Source organism: Alligator sinensis, unplaced genomic scaffold (assembly GCF_000455745.1).
Source record: "Alligator sinensis unplaced genomic scaffold, ASM45574v1 scaffold809_1, whole genome shotgun sequence".
NCBI lineage: Eukaryota > Metazoa > Chordata > Crocodylia > Alligatoridae > Alligator > Alligator sinensis.
In genome coordinates, this window is record NW_005841956.1 from 701,243 (window position 1) to 719,063 (window position 17,821).

General features: G+C 45.4%; 1 protein-coding gene across 1 annotated transcript in view; it reads left to right on the forward strand.

The window, feature by feature from the left end:
- Positions 1–3,878: 3,878 nt before the first annotated feature.
- Positions 3,879–17,821, forward strand: part of EFNB1 (ephrin B1) — a 47,420-nt gene continuing 33,477 nt past the window's right edge. Inside the window, exons 1-2 of the mRNA XM_006020495.2 lie at positions 3,879–3,886; positions 15,371–15,648. Coding sequence (XP_006020557.1) covers positions 15,375–15,648 — 274 coding nt within the window. The 5' untranslated portion in view covers positions 3,879–3,886; positions 15,371–15,374. The remainder of the gene's footprint in view (positions 3,887–15,370; positions 15,649–17,821) is intronic.

Genomic DNA, 17,821 nt, shown 5'->3' on the forward strand with positions numbered 1-17,821 from the left:
GAACGTGGTTACCATGCCGACCTGTTTATGCCTCACTGATGTGTCGTGTAAATCCATTTAGAAACGAGAAGGGCCTTTTGTCTTTGGGAGGCTTGAATGGGCCTCATTAAACCTGAAATGTGAAAAAATGGCCTTAAAGTGTGTCTGGGAGGGGGACGGGTCGAGTGGAAGGAGTGAAGAGGGCAGCCAACAAAAGCCCTCAAGTTGCTGCTTATCTCTTGGACTTTATTAATAGGGGCCTTTAACCCTTGGCAATTGAGGTGGGCTGTTTCCACTGGGGGCCCTGTAGGGTGGGCCGCCTTAGAACAACTCGCCATGGTGCAGCACCTGGCAGGATTTTACATAATTTAATTAAAGGGAGTTCTCCCTCAGTGAGGAAAGGCGCGGTCATTTAGGCTTTATTAGATTATTCCTCTGCTCCAGGCACTGGCTACCCCTCTGTTTAGATTTTTTTTCCTTAATTGAAGGAGGTGTCAGGGCTACAAAGGAGCAGACTGATGTTTTGGGATTGTTGGTGTTGTCTGGTACTGACAGGCCAGGAGTCTGGACTCCCATTCTCCAGCTCCTGGAACCACTCGGAGGAGCCACTCTGGTTGGGATTACCTCCTTGTTTTACGGCTTTATTCCTTAAATTTGACTGAAAATCTGTCAAAGACAAAAATATGCAATTACCTGTGGGTGCACACTTCTCACAAGACAACTGCTTTCTCTCCAATCTCTGTTCTAATCCTCAATGGGAATTTACAAAATGCCTTTCATGGATGAGCCTATGAACTTCGTAAATCTACTGGGTACAAAAAATCATGGATTAAATATAGGCATTGGATTTATGGCACATTATAACCTGCCTGCCATCTGATAACCCCAGATAACCTGTCTGCATTTTACCAGCTACATTCTCTCACCGGGTCAACATCACTCCCCTTCCTGCCTCCCCACCTCTGTGGCCCCTATGGTCTCCCATCCCTCTGATCCTCCCTGCCATGCACTTGCACTTTCACAGACCTGCATTTTGGCTTTTATTCCACCCAGGAGAGTGCACACACTCTCTCTCTCATTTTTTTTATAGGCAGACTCCCTATGCCTGAAGGAAGGGTCTTTGTGCCCAAAAGCTTGCGAAGAACAATGCTTCCAACTATTTAGTTGGTCTAATAAAATATATCACATTTATCCAAAGAACCTTGTCTACCTGCAAACTTAAGGAGCTGCTGTAGAAGGAACTAAAAATGATTTTTTTGCTGATCACCAGACAGAGTTTAGGTTAGAGATTCAGAAATGCTTACAGACTGTACAAAGAACATGGGTGACAAAATAAGATCCTTGGAGGGGTTGTGGAATTGCCTTTCCTGGAAACATTCTAGGCAGAGAAACTGAGCCCAGCTCGCAGGGTTGTTTAGATAGAATGAAAGCGATCCTTTTTTGAGGAGGAGGAAACAACTGGATTCTCACCCAAATAACTTTTCACATCTTTGCATAAGTCAGTGGCTTGCCTGCCCATGTTAGTCTCCCCAGGCTTGTGTGCCAGGCCTGTATTTTCACAGTGTGGCTATCCCTTTCATGCCTGCCTGGAGAACAGAGAGGAGTAATGTTGTTTTTTTTTATAGCATGATAGAACTAAAGCCAGTAATTTTAGGCAATGAAGTGAGCCAGAGAGGGATCTGTGAACAGAACCAGTCCTGTTTAATGAATTGGGGCGGTGGCATCCTCTGTCAGCCCGTGCCTTTGCTGTGGGCTTATTGCCTCTCTATAGCAGCTATTCATGGACTGTTATCTCCCATCTTTGTGCTGCGTTTTGCCCACTGTGTGGTGCCTCTTTTAAAATCTTCTATCCTTCATTTCAGCACTTCTCTCTCCTCACCTGTCGCTGCAGAAAGCCTGCCCTATCAACAGGGCTTGGGCCTGGCTCACTTCCCTGGGTTTCGTGTCTGCCTAATCGCTTGTGTTGGGAAGTTCCTGGCATGTGAAGTTTACATTCTGCATTTATTGACATCTGCGGCCCAGATTAGCTGTTTATCAAGATGAACATAAAACCCATGAGGCATAACTTCCGGAATAGGCTCCAGGGTGGGATTCTAGGAGGGGGAGGAAGGGAAGCGTTCCTTTTGAGCCACTGTTTGTATGCAAATAGGGCACCATTGTGGCTGTAGACTTGGAGCCAAGCGTGTAAAGAGATGACAAGTTTAGAGTGCCTCTGTGTACAGTATGGCGTGAAATACGGTGTGTGGGGACTCTCCTCCCTTGGACATGAAAAGATTAGACAAGCTAAAGGCCTCTGAGTAGGCATCCTCCCCTCCTGCTCCCCACAGGTCACACGCTTTCCCTTGAGGGATAAATTCCCAAGGCCATATGGTTATGCTAATGGAGTTAATCAATATTCATGAGCTTGCTGCATGCACATGGTCACCTGCTGGGTGGCTGTAGTTCAGAGTTTGATCGCAGGGAATATGCTAACTTTTGAGAGGAGGAGAGGCTGGAATTCCCAACTTGGGTATAGCAAAGAATAGTCAAGGAAATGAGAGCTAGCAATTAAAACAATGTTACTCCTACAAGATGAACCAAGATTTTGGAATTAGCCTATAGGCCTGTTAAGTATCCAGTTACCTAACACTCTGAAGCAAATGTATTTGCTTAAACAAAAAGAAGCAGGAAGTGAAGATGAAGAAATCATATGGCTTAATGGCAATCTAAAGGTGTTTAAGGCAAAAGATGTTCTTCAAAGATGGGGAATCCAGCCTAAACAGTGCCAAGAGATAGGCATAGGCATGCTAAAGGTAAGCAAAATGTAGCAGTCCTTATGACATTTTGAAAAGCCTAGAGTCGGAGAGAAACAACGTTCTTGAGACTTTGAAATGGGAAGTTTGAGACCTACCTTCCATATCTAGGAGTAGGGAGAGTAGTTGAAAGAGAAATATTGCTGAGAAGCTACACAGCTTTTTTACATCAGCCTTTATGACAAAGAAAGATGTGAAGTCTGCCTATTTCCAGCCTTCTCATTGAAGGTAATAAGGACAGGACACTGTCAAATAGAGGAATCAAAAGTAGTATTGGAACAAGCCTATGGATTAGACCGCAATAAGTCAAAAGGACCAGATGGTATTCATCCAAGAACTCTGAAGGCACTTAAAGTAAAGTGGCTGAGCTGCTAACAAGATGTAATCAATCATTAAAATCAGCTGCTATATCAGAGGCTTGGAGGGGAGCCAATATCATGTTTATCATTTAAAGGCATTAGGAATGATCCTGGGAATTACAGACCAATAAGGCTTACTTTAGAACCAGGTAAACTACTTGAGGAAATTAGTGCTAGTATCCCTAGATGAAGGTGATTTAACAGGAATAAGCCAATCACAGCTTCTGGTAGGCAAAAATATTCTCATTTTAGTTTATTAGAATTCTTTCAGAGAGTTAGAAAACTAGAGGATGAAGCTGAACCAGAAGATCTAATACATTTGGACTTTAATGAAGCTTTTGCTAAAGTCTCTCCCAAGAATTTAGTGAAGGAACTAAGTAGCTATTAGTGAGAAGTTAAGTTTTCTCATGCTTTAGGAAATGGTTAGAGAAAAACAAGGCTGAAGCAGTCCATTTCCAAAAAATCCTTAGGCTGCCCTGAGGATCTGGGTGAACTCTGATGTGGCAACATTAAGAGAGAACTCCAAATAACTTAAGGAGGTTGAGACTAATGAAGCTGTAAACTTGGCACAGGTGGAATACATAAACAAGTGCAGGGTAATGCATGTGAGAGGAGTATTTTGAACTATCATGCACACAGGCTCTAAATGATCTGTAATTTGGACCTAGGATCTAAATTAACTGGAGCTATTCTGGGTGGGAGAACATGCCTGCAGCACCATTTTGAAAAGCTCAAAAATACCTGCTGAGTGAATGGGTGAGGCCAAAGGAGCAAACAAGATATTAGACTGTTTTATGAGAGGGATGTCCTTAAATGCAGTGTTCAGTTTGGATCACATCATCTCAACATGTATATAGGAGAAATAAAGGTCTGTAGAAGGACAGTGGGAATAATTAGACATAGACAGCTTAGAGACAAAAGATTTAGAGCTGTTTTGAAAAGGGAAAGTAGTAATAGAAATGGGACATGAAGATAAGAGTAGGACTTAAAAGTATAGAGAGGGTGAATCAGATGCTCCTATTTACCTTTTATTGTAATGATGAACAGCTCAATTTAACAGGTGAAAAGATGACATACGGATGAAAAGAAATTGTTTTCCTGTGGAACTTGCTTTCATAGAAAAGCTTTATGTTCAAAAAGGATTAGGCTGGAATAACACTTGCAGGTAGAGCAAGCTGGTTCATAAACTTTCATATTTCAGCATACAACCCAACTGGTTGGGATAGGAAGATTTTTTTTTTTCCTATAGGCATGTTAGTCTGTGCTAATGTGCTCTGGTGTTTTTGCACCTTCCTCTGGAACAGGTACAGGGCATTGTCAGATGGGCTGCCTGGCTAAAGTGGATCATTAATCTGATTAAGCATGGTAATTCCTATGTTCCCTATTTGACTAGGCTTTTGAGATGTGAAGGGAGATGAGTTGCTGTTAACTCCATTGAGACCTTCAAATTAAGCCTGCCTTCTAGAACTAACTGGGAAAACCTCCTGGTGAGTAGAGCTGATAGCTGTTTCATCTTCCCTTCAGAGACCAGGCAGGTGGACAGCCTTTCTGTATCACTCTGATGTAGATTTGGGTTGATCTGTGCCTCTGTAAAGAAGGAAATTGAGTCTAACAAAGCAAACTGCAGGATGCCAGTATGAGTGGCAAAGACATTTCAGTACTCTTGCTCCTCTCTGGTTTGCTCTAAATTTGGAGATGGAGATGACTTTTGCCAACTCTGGCATTGACTTTGTTGTCACCTAACTTAACATTATGCTAATGGCTGATACTAGCCCCGTGATAGTTTTACTGGGCCTGAATAAATGGGTTTGCCAACTTCAAGGCTGCTGTATTATATGGTAGCACTTATTCCAAAAGCAGCCTGCATTTACTGGAGGGAGGAGCGATCCCAGTGTGTGGAGATTCTGGAGAATTTCTTCCTCTTCATGGAGGAAGGGAAAAACTCTTATCAGTTCCCTGTAGTTAGTGGCTGTGAGTATTGGGCACCAGGTAGAGACTAGTCTAGGGGTGGGAGACTTATTTTGCAACAGTAGCAAAACCATACTTATGATTAGTCAGAACTGTGTTTAATTGGGGAAGAGAATAGGAATAGCTGATAAATGTTCAAGTAAACTCCCCTGACAAAATAGAATGGAGGTGGGTTTTTGATTTCCTGTGCATTTAATGTAGGGAAGTAGTAATATATTGTGGAAACATCACATTTTCAGCATCCATTTGCAAGCACATACGCTGAGAGTTTACACTCAATTTCCACTTTAGATTGCTATCTGTATAGCTTAGGCCACTATCCTTTATTCCTTTCTTTATTCATACCTAACTTGGGCTGACAATTTGATGGTGCCACATTAATGGTACACCATTGATTGCTAGGCAGTGACCTGCGTCTACACATTACAACAGTTCTATCAAACTCCTGTGGCCTAATTAACTGTAATGTTGATGTTGGCTTCACTCTTGCCAGTCTGAAAATGCCACGTTAACTAATGATGACATTCTTTCCTTGGTAGAGTCCTATCTCTTTGACAAATGACAGCAGACTCGCATAGGAGCAGCGACCAGGCCCAGTCTAACATCGACATTCTTGGTAGTCAGACTTACTGTAGTTGGTGTGTTCTTTGCTACATTGTCGTTGTTCATTTTGAGACCCTGAATTTGCTCTTTTTCATTTTCAGTTTTCAGTTCCTTTGAAAACTTGGGGAAATTAACATAGAAAAACTTCAAAGTTAGCTAACATACTCTGTTCTACTTCAATAACATTTTCTTCAAACACTGAAAAGGTAGAAAACACAGTTAAGGTCAACAACTACACTTGTAGTTTTTACCTACGGCAATATAAAACTTAGAGTCCTATTGTTATGCTTGTTTCATGCTAAGCTTTATTATAAACTATCATGAAGCCTTTATACCATCATACACACAAGGAGGACTAAAAGACACCTGCTTCTTAAGATGAGCTTTTGTTTTGAGTTTCTTTGAAGAAAATAGTGGATAGCATAGGTAGTCTACATTGGAGGGAATCTGCCGTAGGGTAGCTTATACAAGGAGGAAACTTGTAAAATGCTGTTCTGCTTTCCTCACAGGATCCCCAGCATATGTGTGTGTGTGGTAACTCTTAAGTGGGCTCTATATTTCAGATGTGGAAGAAATCAGATTCTGCCCCAGAGAGCTCACAATCTATGGAGCAAGGCCATGTCTTGGCTCTGAAAACAGGTTATTTAAAAATGCTTGTTTTGTTTTAAAGTTTCACATTTAGCTGGTCATGCTTGCCCTGAAGCCAGAGGCCGATGTGAGAGTGTAACCTGTTTCTAAGAGTGGTGTATCCTGTCTGCATTATGCTAGTGTCTTAAACAACAGTTTTAAAACATGTTGGCTAATGCCTTAAAAAAAATTGCCAATGTTCTTAGCATGCAAAGCAAAAAGGGTCTTCACTGGGGGGGAATGGTGTATTGCCTCAGTTCTGGGCTCTCTAGTTTGTTTAACCCCAGGCCTAACTGCCATAGTTTTGTTTCTTAACCCCTTGTCTCTTTGTTTTTTTAACTCTTGTTAAGCCAAGACAGAGACAGGAGTCAGCATAGTGCTGCTTGCAGCAGTCGCTTCTCGGGTCATTCGGAATCTGTTTGTCAGTCTTTATATTTTTAGTGCCGGAGGCTCCAGCTTACTGTGTGCACGGACTCTAGCCAAAACTCATGCTGAGCAGTTGTCAGGACAGTCGGGTACCTGAGATGTGGCAAATCAAGGCAAGACACCTGCATTCACAAATCATTGTGATGGGGTAGAGTGCCTATCTCCTCTCCCTGTAATAGCCTTCATGCCTGAGCTAAAGCTGCAGCAGCCCCACAGCTAAGGGGACTCTTTCCTCTGGGGAGACAACCAATCTGTTTCCATCAAGACTGGATAACTCTTAATTGCATCTAGCAACACAGTTTCTCTGTCCTGTGTCTGAGCAAACAGGGCTGTGCTGGGTCAGCTCCTGGGAGGCTTCCAGGACCTCTGACCTCGTGCTGTGCTATCTGAGATTTAGTTTGACATAGCTGAGTAGCTGATCCTGCAAATGAATTGGTTGAAGTCCCACCTGTTCAGTCACACCTGCCATGGGGCTGGTTCCCCTTGGAGTGAATGTTGAGCCTGGACTTCGCTGCTGCTGCTGACAGGGTGCCAGCCACCCCGCCCTGATTTGTTCTGGCCTCTTGTGGAAGAGCGTACTTCTCCGATTGCCTCCCAGCAAGTTTCCAGCAGCGCTGTGAACCTGGATTCCCTGTTCCTTGTCCTGGAGCACTAAACGCAGGCTGTTTTCTGAGCTTAAACTGACATGTCCCAAACCATTCCCCTAGATTTTTTTTTTTAGCACGGAGGCAATGGCTATCCTGAAGTCCCTCTTTAGTTTTCTGCTTTGGAGCGTGCCGTGACGCCTGCATGCAATTCACATCTATGTTGAGGCACAGCCTTCTCGGACCAAGTGGCACATGGCAGTTTAAACGTACCCACATCTTCCAGCTTGTTTTGGGGGCGTATCCTTTCCGCCAGCTCCCTTCCCCTCCAGTTAAATTACCTTAGTGATGCTGGGACACTCAGCACGTCTGGCATGGGGTACCCTTGGAGCCAGAGGATTAACAGACCAGATGTGGCATCCAGGCCATGAGATCAGGTTCCACATAAGCTTTTTTGGATCCCTAAACCTATATTGAGTGAGCCAGGATTAAGCCTGAGCTGGCTGAGTGCACTTGTCAAGGGTGGTGGGGTGTCAGGCACAAAGTACCGAGTGGCCTTGTCGGGCCCATCTGTCATGCTGGCTGGCCTCCGCAGCCCTGCCTGCTTGCAGGGGAAGCCTCTGGGCTTGGCTGTGGTGGTCCCTAGAAGAGAGCCCCTTCCTTCTCTGAGGAGAAGGGGGGAGGGCTGCTCTTTAATTTAGTTTCTCTGCGCAGGCATCTCTGACTCCCTGAGGCCTGCTGCCAACAGAGCTCTCCTTGTTTACCCAACTCTGAGGAATCGGTTTACAAGGCTCACAAATACCCTTTTCACCTTTCCCATCAGAAAACACCTCCCGAAACAATGAGGAAATTGGATGCTGCCACCTGATAGCTCCCAAGGAACCTGCAGAGTAAGGAATTCACTAAGCAAACAGGCTTCTGTATGTGGCCTGCGAGAAGAGCCACAGAGAAACCAGCCTTTGTGCTCTGGCCATTGAAGACTGGCCGGTTGGCCTGCTGAGACATTATTCAGTGGCCGAGCCTGGAGAGGCTTTATGGATTTTGGGATGGGAGGTGGGCAGTTGCAAACACTAACTGAAAATCACCTCTCAGGCTTAAAGTAATCGACCTGCTAGTAATACAAGTAAACACCACGAGTGAGCCCGTCACTCTCTTTCTATTGAAGCTCCTGCACTTGCTGTGCCAGTAACATTCTCTTTTAACTTAAGTAACCTCTTACGTCTTTCTCACTGCCACCAGGAAAGGATGCTGAGCCGCAGCTAATGAGGAGCTCCAGTATTTGACTGCACCCTTCAACTCCCTTCAAATCGGGGCCGGGGGTCAGACATGGAGAAAGCTGGGAAAGGAGGGGAGTGTCCAGGAGAAAGGGATGGAGTCGCGTTGTGGTGCTGAGGGAGACCGGGAGGCATTATGTTTTTTGAATGCACTTTGTGGTAGAAACTGCAGCTCAGTGAAGACCAGGATGCAGCAGTTTGACTGATCCAACTGGCCCATTGCCCAGACCCCCAATCATAGCAATACTGGGATTTGGGGAGGAGGTGAGGAGGTTACTTAACCATCCTTTGTGGTTGTGAGGCTCAAAACTCATGAAGTACTTGAAATCATCAGATGAAAGGGGGTATCACTGAGCAGGGCCTGTATCTCATTATTCACATCCATTTTAAGGGTCTGCCTCTGAATTTTATTTTTTTTAAGTGACTGGCAGAGACTTGTCAATGTGTGCAGCATTCTGTACTGTTGCTACCCATTATGAACATTTGTTTTCTCCTGAGTCTGTTGGTGCCTGAAAGCCAGGTGGCATATTTGTGTATCTTGCAGTCACAGCACAGGCCTTGGATTGATTTGAGTCTGGTTTATGAAGCCAAATAGAGTAGGGGCAGTTGGGGCATCTGTTACTGAAATGGTTTTGTGTTTAGGGTGACTCCTAGAAGTTAACTGTGGACTGGGACAGGGGAGGCAATGAAGTGGGGAGGCCAGTCTAGGCTAGAGTCACTGTTTCCTGTGTATTCTTGCTTCATTCATTTCTTCATCCCAAGCTATGTGGTGCCTCAGTCTGCTCCAGAGGCACCAGCGTAGTTTGGGAAGTTGTGGGGAAAGTCTGAAGGGTCAGTATGTCGTGAATGGAATGGGAGTATTGTTGCCATGCTTTGCTGTGTGCAGGCATGCCAGGAAAAAGGGAGGGGGACTGCAGCTGAATACACACTTCACCCCTCTCTGGACTCTGGTTTAATTTGCTTGATTGGTTGGAATAGCAATCTAGCTGTGGTGCAGAGAGAGAGAGGCTGATCAGAGTGGTTCTGCATCAAAAAGGCACCTCTACTTGCTGAGGGGCAATCTGAGCCTGTGCCTCTCCCTGGCAATGATCTTTGGCTGACAGAGCCCAGCCAGTCCCAACCTGCATCTCCCCAGTCTGATTCCTTTGTTACAGGCCTGACCGTGAATCTACGAAAACAGAGGCTTGCACTTTGTCTGCATCTTCCCATTTCTATACATGTCCAAAATTCTGTGGACATGGATGCCATATATTAAAAACTGTAAAGACCTCACTTCCAATAGCTAGTCTCCTAGGAAGGCCCCTTTTTTAAAGAACACCTATATTTTATAGTAAAACTTTGTCAGACCAACTCTGCCAGGCAGCTGATGTATGTTTATTTTGCTGAGTTTGGTCCCTTGGGTGGCTAGGGAAAATGATGCATGGATGTGTCTGCTGTCTCAGAATAAGAAGAATTGAATTGCCTGCTGTGCTGGCCTGTTCAGAGGTTTCCATGGGCTGTTTAAGGAATGCAGCATCTCAGCAGGTGTGGTGGAGGATTAGCAGTGAAAGGGTTAAGACTGCAAGCGCTGGGTCGGAGCTAGTGGATTTTAGGTTGTCTCTCTCCTTGGTCTGCTGCCAGTTCTGTTTGCTGGCTCCTGAGCCTCCCTGGAGCTGCAGCTGCATCTGGCAGTACCTGGCTTTTCCCCTTCCCTAGGTTAGAGGACCCAAAGGTACTGATTGGATGCAAAGGGCAGGCTGCCAACTGATTTCAAACTTCCATCTGATGGAAGAGAGTGTGTGTGGATTCAAAACGCCAGCCAGTTAGAAACTGAAGCTTTTTTGAGAAACTGGATTTACAAAAAAGAAAAATTCCCAAATTTGTGCTGTTCCCTGCCTGCCTGGCCTGAAACATGCAACTTCCCCTGGGGGCCGATGGCACCACTGTGCACCAGCAAGGAGAGGCGGCTAGAGGGCAGCCTCGGGCTTTCCGTGCTCCTCATCCTCATCCTCTCCCCCCCTCACCCCTTGCAGTCCCAGTGGCATAATGGAGTGCAACCATGTGGGGAGGAGACTCCTGTAGGTCAGAGTCCATATCTCTGACTCTCCATGAAGCTGCAAGGTGGGTCAGTCACGCTCCCAGGGCTGCTCCGTACTTGCCAGTGTGGTCTGAAGCAGGTCCTGGATGGGATAAGTAGGTTATCACTTCAAGCAGCTGAACTGCACTCTCATTGCCATCCTCCTTTACAGTGCTTTGCCTATCTGCCATATCTTAATTTAACTTGTCTGGTACATTGTGTCTCTCAACCTGCATCCCAAAGTGCTTTATTATGCAGGTGCCTGTCATAGTGCCACAGTTAAGGCTGAATTGAGGGTTTTTGCTTTAAAGAAGGTTTGACCTCTTTGTTATGCATAAAGAATACAGCAGGTCCTTCCCAAAATTACTGCATGTACGTACAGGGTACAATGAATTTTCTTGCTATTGAAAGTGGAGCTGTTGGGTCCTTTCAGTTGCATTTTAATTAAAAAAAAAAAAAAAAAAAAAAAAAGTCTTTGAAGAAATTTGTCACCTTGAGTAAGGGCCTTTTTTGGCCCTGAATGATCTTTTGTGGAGAACAGAGACTCTTCAGACTTCTTGTACTTGAAGCTCACTAACATGGGATCTATATGATCATTCTTGCTCCTTTCTTTCTTTCTTTTTTTTTTTGCAGCTGAAGTGTTCTTTAGCAAAGGCAGCTGAATTTTACAGGGCATTCCAGGAAGAGCAGAGCTCTTGCACAATGGTTACCACTCCTTATTCTCATTGGATGGAGACCAAAAGCCACTTGTGACAAAGATGGCCATTACAATTCATGTTAACCTTCAACACACTCCATGACCGCATGAGGGTCACCATCTTCCTTGAAATCAGCTTGGTTTCACTCCTTCTGGGGAACAGTGGGAATGGGTGGCCATTTTGAAAAAAGCATCTTAGTAAATGGTAGCCTATAAATTGTTTCTGTATTTAAGAGAATAGTGGAAGGTGGTGGCCATTGAAAGTTTGCAGTGCTTCAGAATCTTCTCAGGCTCTTAACAGATAGCTGAGTTACAGAGAAAGTCAATAATCACCATTATTCCTAAGCATTTAACTTAAAAAGGTACATGTTGCACCAGAATTGTCTTCAAGGAACACAGGGAGAAAATGAGAAAAAAGGTGTGGGGATTGTGAAGGACAAAAAAGACAAAAAACAACTGAAGCACATGCACACCCACTGTGGGAGGCAAGAAGTTAATTGAAACTGGTGTAGATATTTCATCTGTTTAGTGTTCTGGTGATGCACAGATATAAACTCTATTTTCCTGGCAGGTATGTTTTGGCTGATTTGTACAGCTTGAGTGAGAGAGAAGGAATAAAACCAGCCAGAGCAAACTGGTGAATCTGGTCCTGAACTCTGAGAGCTTTATGTTTTCAGGCTTGACAAATAATGAGAAGCATCACACGGTTTAATTGTTAATAATTTCATACATGAACATTTAAAAAAACAAATTGAGGAATGTTCCCAGTTCCCAGAAAAAAGCCGGAATTAAGATGAATTCAAGTTGAGCATATGCCTAATTAATTTACGGTATAATACATTGCAGGGGCATTCTGATTATCCCCCAAACAAATGTAGTAAACCCAAGATATTCAGAGCTGAGGTTTAATGAAAAAGAATTACAAATGTATTCAGGTTGTTTGCATATTCTCACACAGTCCCTCATCTGGCCTATTTTAGATATCTTTTAATTTTTTTCTTAATGTCTCTAATGTCTAAAAATCACTTTAATCTCGTGCGACCACAAACACCATTATGCCACAGCTCTGTGGTTGCTGGATGGTGTCATTTGGTGGATAGGTGGGATGTTCAGGGCTTTACATCCCTGCAAGGACCCTTTGGCCCAAGTAGCCATGCTGGAGTTCCTTCTTACTGAGATGGAAAATGAGTAGCCCAAGGATTTGGGCTCTGCCCAGGAAATCTCACTACATCTGCCTGTGCTTTGTCTGTGGCTTCCTGCTTGGACTCTTTTGGGCAGGAGGGAGACAGTGGAGGCTGAAGGAGGGAATTCAGTTGCTTGAAGTTCTTGCCAGAAATGTCTTGAGTCAGTCCAGGGTTGGAGAGAGGGATGTTAGATCTTGCTGCCTCTGGGGGTGGAACCTGAGAGTGAGTATGCAAGTGTTTGCTTGTGTGGGCCTAGCGTGCATGTCTGTGGCCTGTCACAGGGTGGAGTTGGGGAGTTAGGGAAAGGAGGGGGGCTTCTTTCGGCAAGATGCAATCCTACACATAGGATTGCCTCAGAGCTCAGGTGATGGGTGGGGAAGACTTGATCACTTGCAATACTTTGGAAACATGATCCTGACTAGCAGCCAAGTGACCTACATGTAAGCACTAAGGGGCCGATCTTCTAACATGCCGGGCTCCCTAGCCAGCTGGGGCAGGGGTCTACCATTTGTTTGATACTCTGTGGTCTGCTGGAAACTAGCAGAATAGATTAATTTTGACGCCATCCATTATTCCCATCACTCCCTCTTTACAGCCACAAAACTCAGTCACATGGGGTTAAGTTTTCTGTTCTTCTGTGAGCATACCGTGCATCTTTGTTCAAAGGATCTTGGCATTTATGAAACTTAATTACTTCCCCTCCCCCCAAACTTGCATGGTAAAGTTACAGCTCCTGAATTGAGATATGTTGTTGGTATTGGAATCAAAGATGGGTGAGAACCTTCCCCACCACGCCCCTCCATTCCTGCATCTGAGCCCTTAGTGGGAGGGATGATTTCTTATGAACCTGACAGGTGCCCCTGTTGTGCCAGGGAACACATTTTTGGGAGCACTCTGTCTGGGTGGAGTCACAGCTGCCACTGAGCTCCAGGCTGCTGGAAAGGACTTGGGCAGGCAGCATACCTGAACCCCCTTTCTGTAGCAGACAGCAGCCTCTGTCAGTAATTTCACTGCTGCCCTGAGCCTCACCTCATTAATTGTACTAGTGGAAGAATGAGGGGAAAGGCAAGGACAGTGAAAGCCAGGGCTGCCCCCATCTCTGAAGCAGTAGGCTAGAAAACAGGTGGAGATCAGGGCTGATCTGAACATCTCTTCCCATATAGCTCAGGCAGAACTTTGGGAGTCCCTGCCAAGTGTGCCTGAGTGTGTGGGCTTGGGCTCCGCCTTTCCTGCCTGACTTTAAGCTCAACCTGTAAATTAATTGTCTCTGAAGCTCACGCGATGGGAGGCTAGAATCCCTGGCTGCTCAGGCTCTGACTCCAGCCCCTTGGCTTCTTGCTAGGACTTGTATTAGAGCCACAGAGCAGGTTGATCTTGTATGCTGGATCTTGTTTCTTCAATGCCTGTAGTCCTGGCCTGATCCCATTGATTTTTGGGGTGGAGGAGGGTAGAACAGCATCTACTAGGTGTGTCCCTATAGGGACATCTTCCATTAGCAGGAAAGTGGGCTGGGGAAGGACTGGATGACATCTGGGGAAGGAGTGAGGAGGAGGGGAGGACACAGATGGAGGTGCATCCCATCTGGGTCCTTTCACTAGTACTCATACCCTCCTGTTCTTGGAGTGCCCAGATTACATCAAGGGAGTTGCAGCTGAGATAATTTTGCATTAACATCTGTTCTTAAGTTATCTTCCATCAAGAACAGATCATACTCTTTGCACTAAATACATGTTCTGCCCCTCCCCTCCTTGCTGCCCCAGTCCTTTAATTCACATAATTTAAATTGCAGCAGGAGTAATTGCCCTGTAATAGCAGAGCTATGGCATTGATTATGATCACATTACTGTCTTTCTCTGATGTCCTGCCTTCCAGCCCCAAAGAGCTCTTACTAGACTCTGATGTTCTCCATCCAGTCCTCCCATGTCCCTTGAGCATACTGCCCAACTAAGGGCTCTGTGGCAAATCTTATGTTAGCAGAAGAAACCTTTATAGATAGCTCTTATTCTCTCTTCCATTCAGGAATGAAAAAAATCCTGTGGGTAGTTGGGGTTAGAAAAGATTTTTTCACCACTCTTCAATACTTTTGACCTCTCCCCTGACCCTCACAATCTGCCATTTCCAAATAAAGTTTAATGTCATCAGGGCAGGTGTTCAGACCTGGAAGACTGAACAAGACCACATTTCCTTCATCCAGCAGGATCCTTGTTTTCCATTCTCTTATGTGGGGCAAAGAGCAAAATTTTCAGTGCTCTTGTCCATGAAGAGAGAAAGTGGTTCCAGCAGCAGCCAGATCTAGTTTTCTCTTGGGCTAACTGCACTGTTGGCCCTGTTGTGGCATTTCTGGTTTGAGGGGGTGGTAAGGGAGTGCAGTTGGGTGGGGCTTCATTCTCCTCACTCCAAACTTCCTGAAGCACCATCACCTGAGTCACTGTTTAAAAATGAACCTGGCATAAACCTGTCCTGTCCTGGCATGTGTGGTGGGCACAGAGGTGTGATGTAGGAGAGTCATCTTAATGTGGCCATTTCTGCAGGCATTTGTCATAGGTGGCAAGGCTTTTGTCTGAGAATGTAAATTTTGTAGAGTGAAAATAGTGGGACTTCTACTTGGGGTGTCTTTTAGGTTTTCTTCCAGGAGGGAAGGGGATAGAGAAGGTAGAATTAATCTCGGGATGAAACTTGAACATTGTACTAGGCAAGCAGAAATTGTCACTGCCTTGTTGTACCATTCCCTTTCCTGTCAAGTATAGAAACAGTAGCTCTGACCAGCAACCAAATGGGGCATGTGACTAACCTTTTCCTTTTTTCTCTCCTCTCCCTCTAGGTTCATGACTGGGAAAGGGCTGGTCATCTACCCAGAGATTGGGGACAAACTGGACATTATCTGTCCCAAAGCGGAGCCATCCAGGCCTTACGAATACTACAAGCTCTACTTGGTGAAGCGAGAGCAGGCAGAGTCCTGCAGCACTGTCATGGATCCCAATGTGCTGGTAACCTGCAACCGGCCTGATCATGAGATCCGTTTCACAATCAAGTTCCAGGAGTTCAGCCCTAATTACATGGGCCTTGAGTTCAAGAGGCAGCAGGACTACTTCATCACGTGTGAGTCCTCCTCTTCCTCGCCTCCCCAGCTTGCTACTGTCTGTCTTCCCTCTGTGTTCTTCCAAAGCCTTTTATCGGACTGAAAGGTGCACACCCTTTTTGTTCCCCACCCACATTATTTATAGTGTTTCTGGGCCCAGGCTAGGGCATGTCTTCACTTTACCACAAGAGGGCACATTTCACTGTTGTGCTAGACACTAGGGATGACGTGCTGAGTTCCTAGGCATATATTTTGACTGGGGCTGTGCTAGTGCATGGCACATGTGGAAACTCTCCTTCATCCCATCCATTAGGGATGGTGAGGGATCAGTGATGGGAAGTGAAGTGCAAGCTGCCTTGTGAGCTGACTAATGGTCCTTATCCATTCAATGGGCTGTGCCACTGCACACCCCTTTCTACTGTACTCCAGACCACAGTCTTATTTAGTTAGATGGGCAAGGAGCATTTTACCACATTCACACTGGACCTATCAGGGGGAAGGAAACCATGCTTAGCACTGCCTGGGTTGCTGGCTTTGGAATGTATGTTCAGTGATGTCCATAAAGCAGGGAAGAAGTTAGTATGTCAGACCATTTCTGTAAGTGCTTGCTCAGGATATAGGGAATGCTTAGTGGAACAGCTAAGAGCCTGACCCAGTGGGATCAAATAGCAGCTTAGTTTCTCTTCTAGGTAAGAGTTAGCATTGAGCATTAGCTTAGCTTAGAATGTGCCCTCATTGAAACGGAGTACAAAGCTACCTGGAGAAATCCTCCTAGCCAAAGGGTTTTAAGAATTTAAACAAGAAGTGTAAAGCATGATTTGCACTGGGATAATAGAAGCTGATGAGGGAGGAGAATGGATGTTCCCTGGAGCCTGGCAGTCTCTGCAGATGCAAGCAAAATGACCGTATGGGACATGTCCACTTGGACTTTGTGTGATTCCATAAATAGGAGACACCCTTATCCATAAACAGGAGACACCCGTATTCCTCATGATTGTGCCCAGAAGAGGTAGAGGAATCCTTTGTACATGTTGGCTTTGGTCCTGCTGGGGCTTACTGTGTTGCGTCTGGATTCTGTTAGCTTGGCTGTGCTTTCTTTTTTTTCTTTCCTCTTGTGGCTTCTCTTGAATCTTGCTGTTTCCACTCGGCTTGGCATGCTGCACTAACCCAATAGTGAGGCAGCGGGAAAAGGGCACAGTGGCTCTGCCACAGCTCATCTGTCACCTTATGCATCGTTGGCTCCTTGCTTGCTTGCTGTCACGTGCTGCTAACTTGCCAATCATTGGCATGGCACAAAGGTCAGACTATGGTGCTGGAGTTGAGCTCCAAGATGTATTTGGGCACCTCACATTCAACAAACAATCTGTTTGCGCGCCTGGATCTCATCTTGGCAGTCAGTGAGGGTGGGCTCCAGTCGACAGTGTTAACTGTAACTGTATTCTGCAAATGCAGGAATTGCCTGCTACAAGGAGGGTGGTAGAAGATAATACAAGCCCTTTGTGGGGCTGTGTTGTCCATCCTAGCAAGCCAGAGCTTTTGCTGATGGAGTGTCTGCATTTTGCTTTGGATTCAGTTGAGTAAACCTGATATGCAGAAGCCTGTAGTCTAAATTTATCTCGAGTGAATTTTCAGATGAACCCACCTGCTGGAGATAATTGATCTAGTTTTTGCAGTGGGCCTGTTTTAATTTGGGCGCTTTAAGACTGGAAGAATTTGTTTTTTGAGAATGATTTGAAGTTGAGGGGAGAAGAAATCTGGTGTGGCAAGTCAGCCACCAATTTGCCTAACCTGGCTCCCTCCGTGTCTCCTATGCACTGGGACTGTTTGGGGAACTGTGCCTGCTGCCTTGTCCATGTGTTGACCAGCTTGTGTTCCCCCAACCCAATGCTGCCTGGCTGTTGGGGCTGGTTAATGAGGCTGTGTTGCTCCTGTGACATTCTGCTTTTTTCTTTGTTAAACGTGCCAGAGGCCTGTCACAGTCTTGTGGAAAAATGACTTTAAAACTAAGATGCTCTTGGCACAGGGATGGGATCACAGAGAGGAGCCCTTCCCGAGTTACCTTCAGTATGTTCTCTGCTATGGGACCCCAGGACTGGTGTCACTTGCCTCACCTGCATGTTCTAGGGTGAGACTTGGTTGTCTCACTCCCTTTTAACAATTCATGCTCACACTTTTATACACTTTCATTCACCG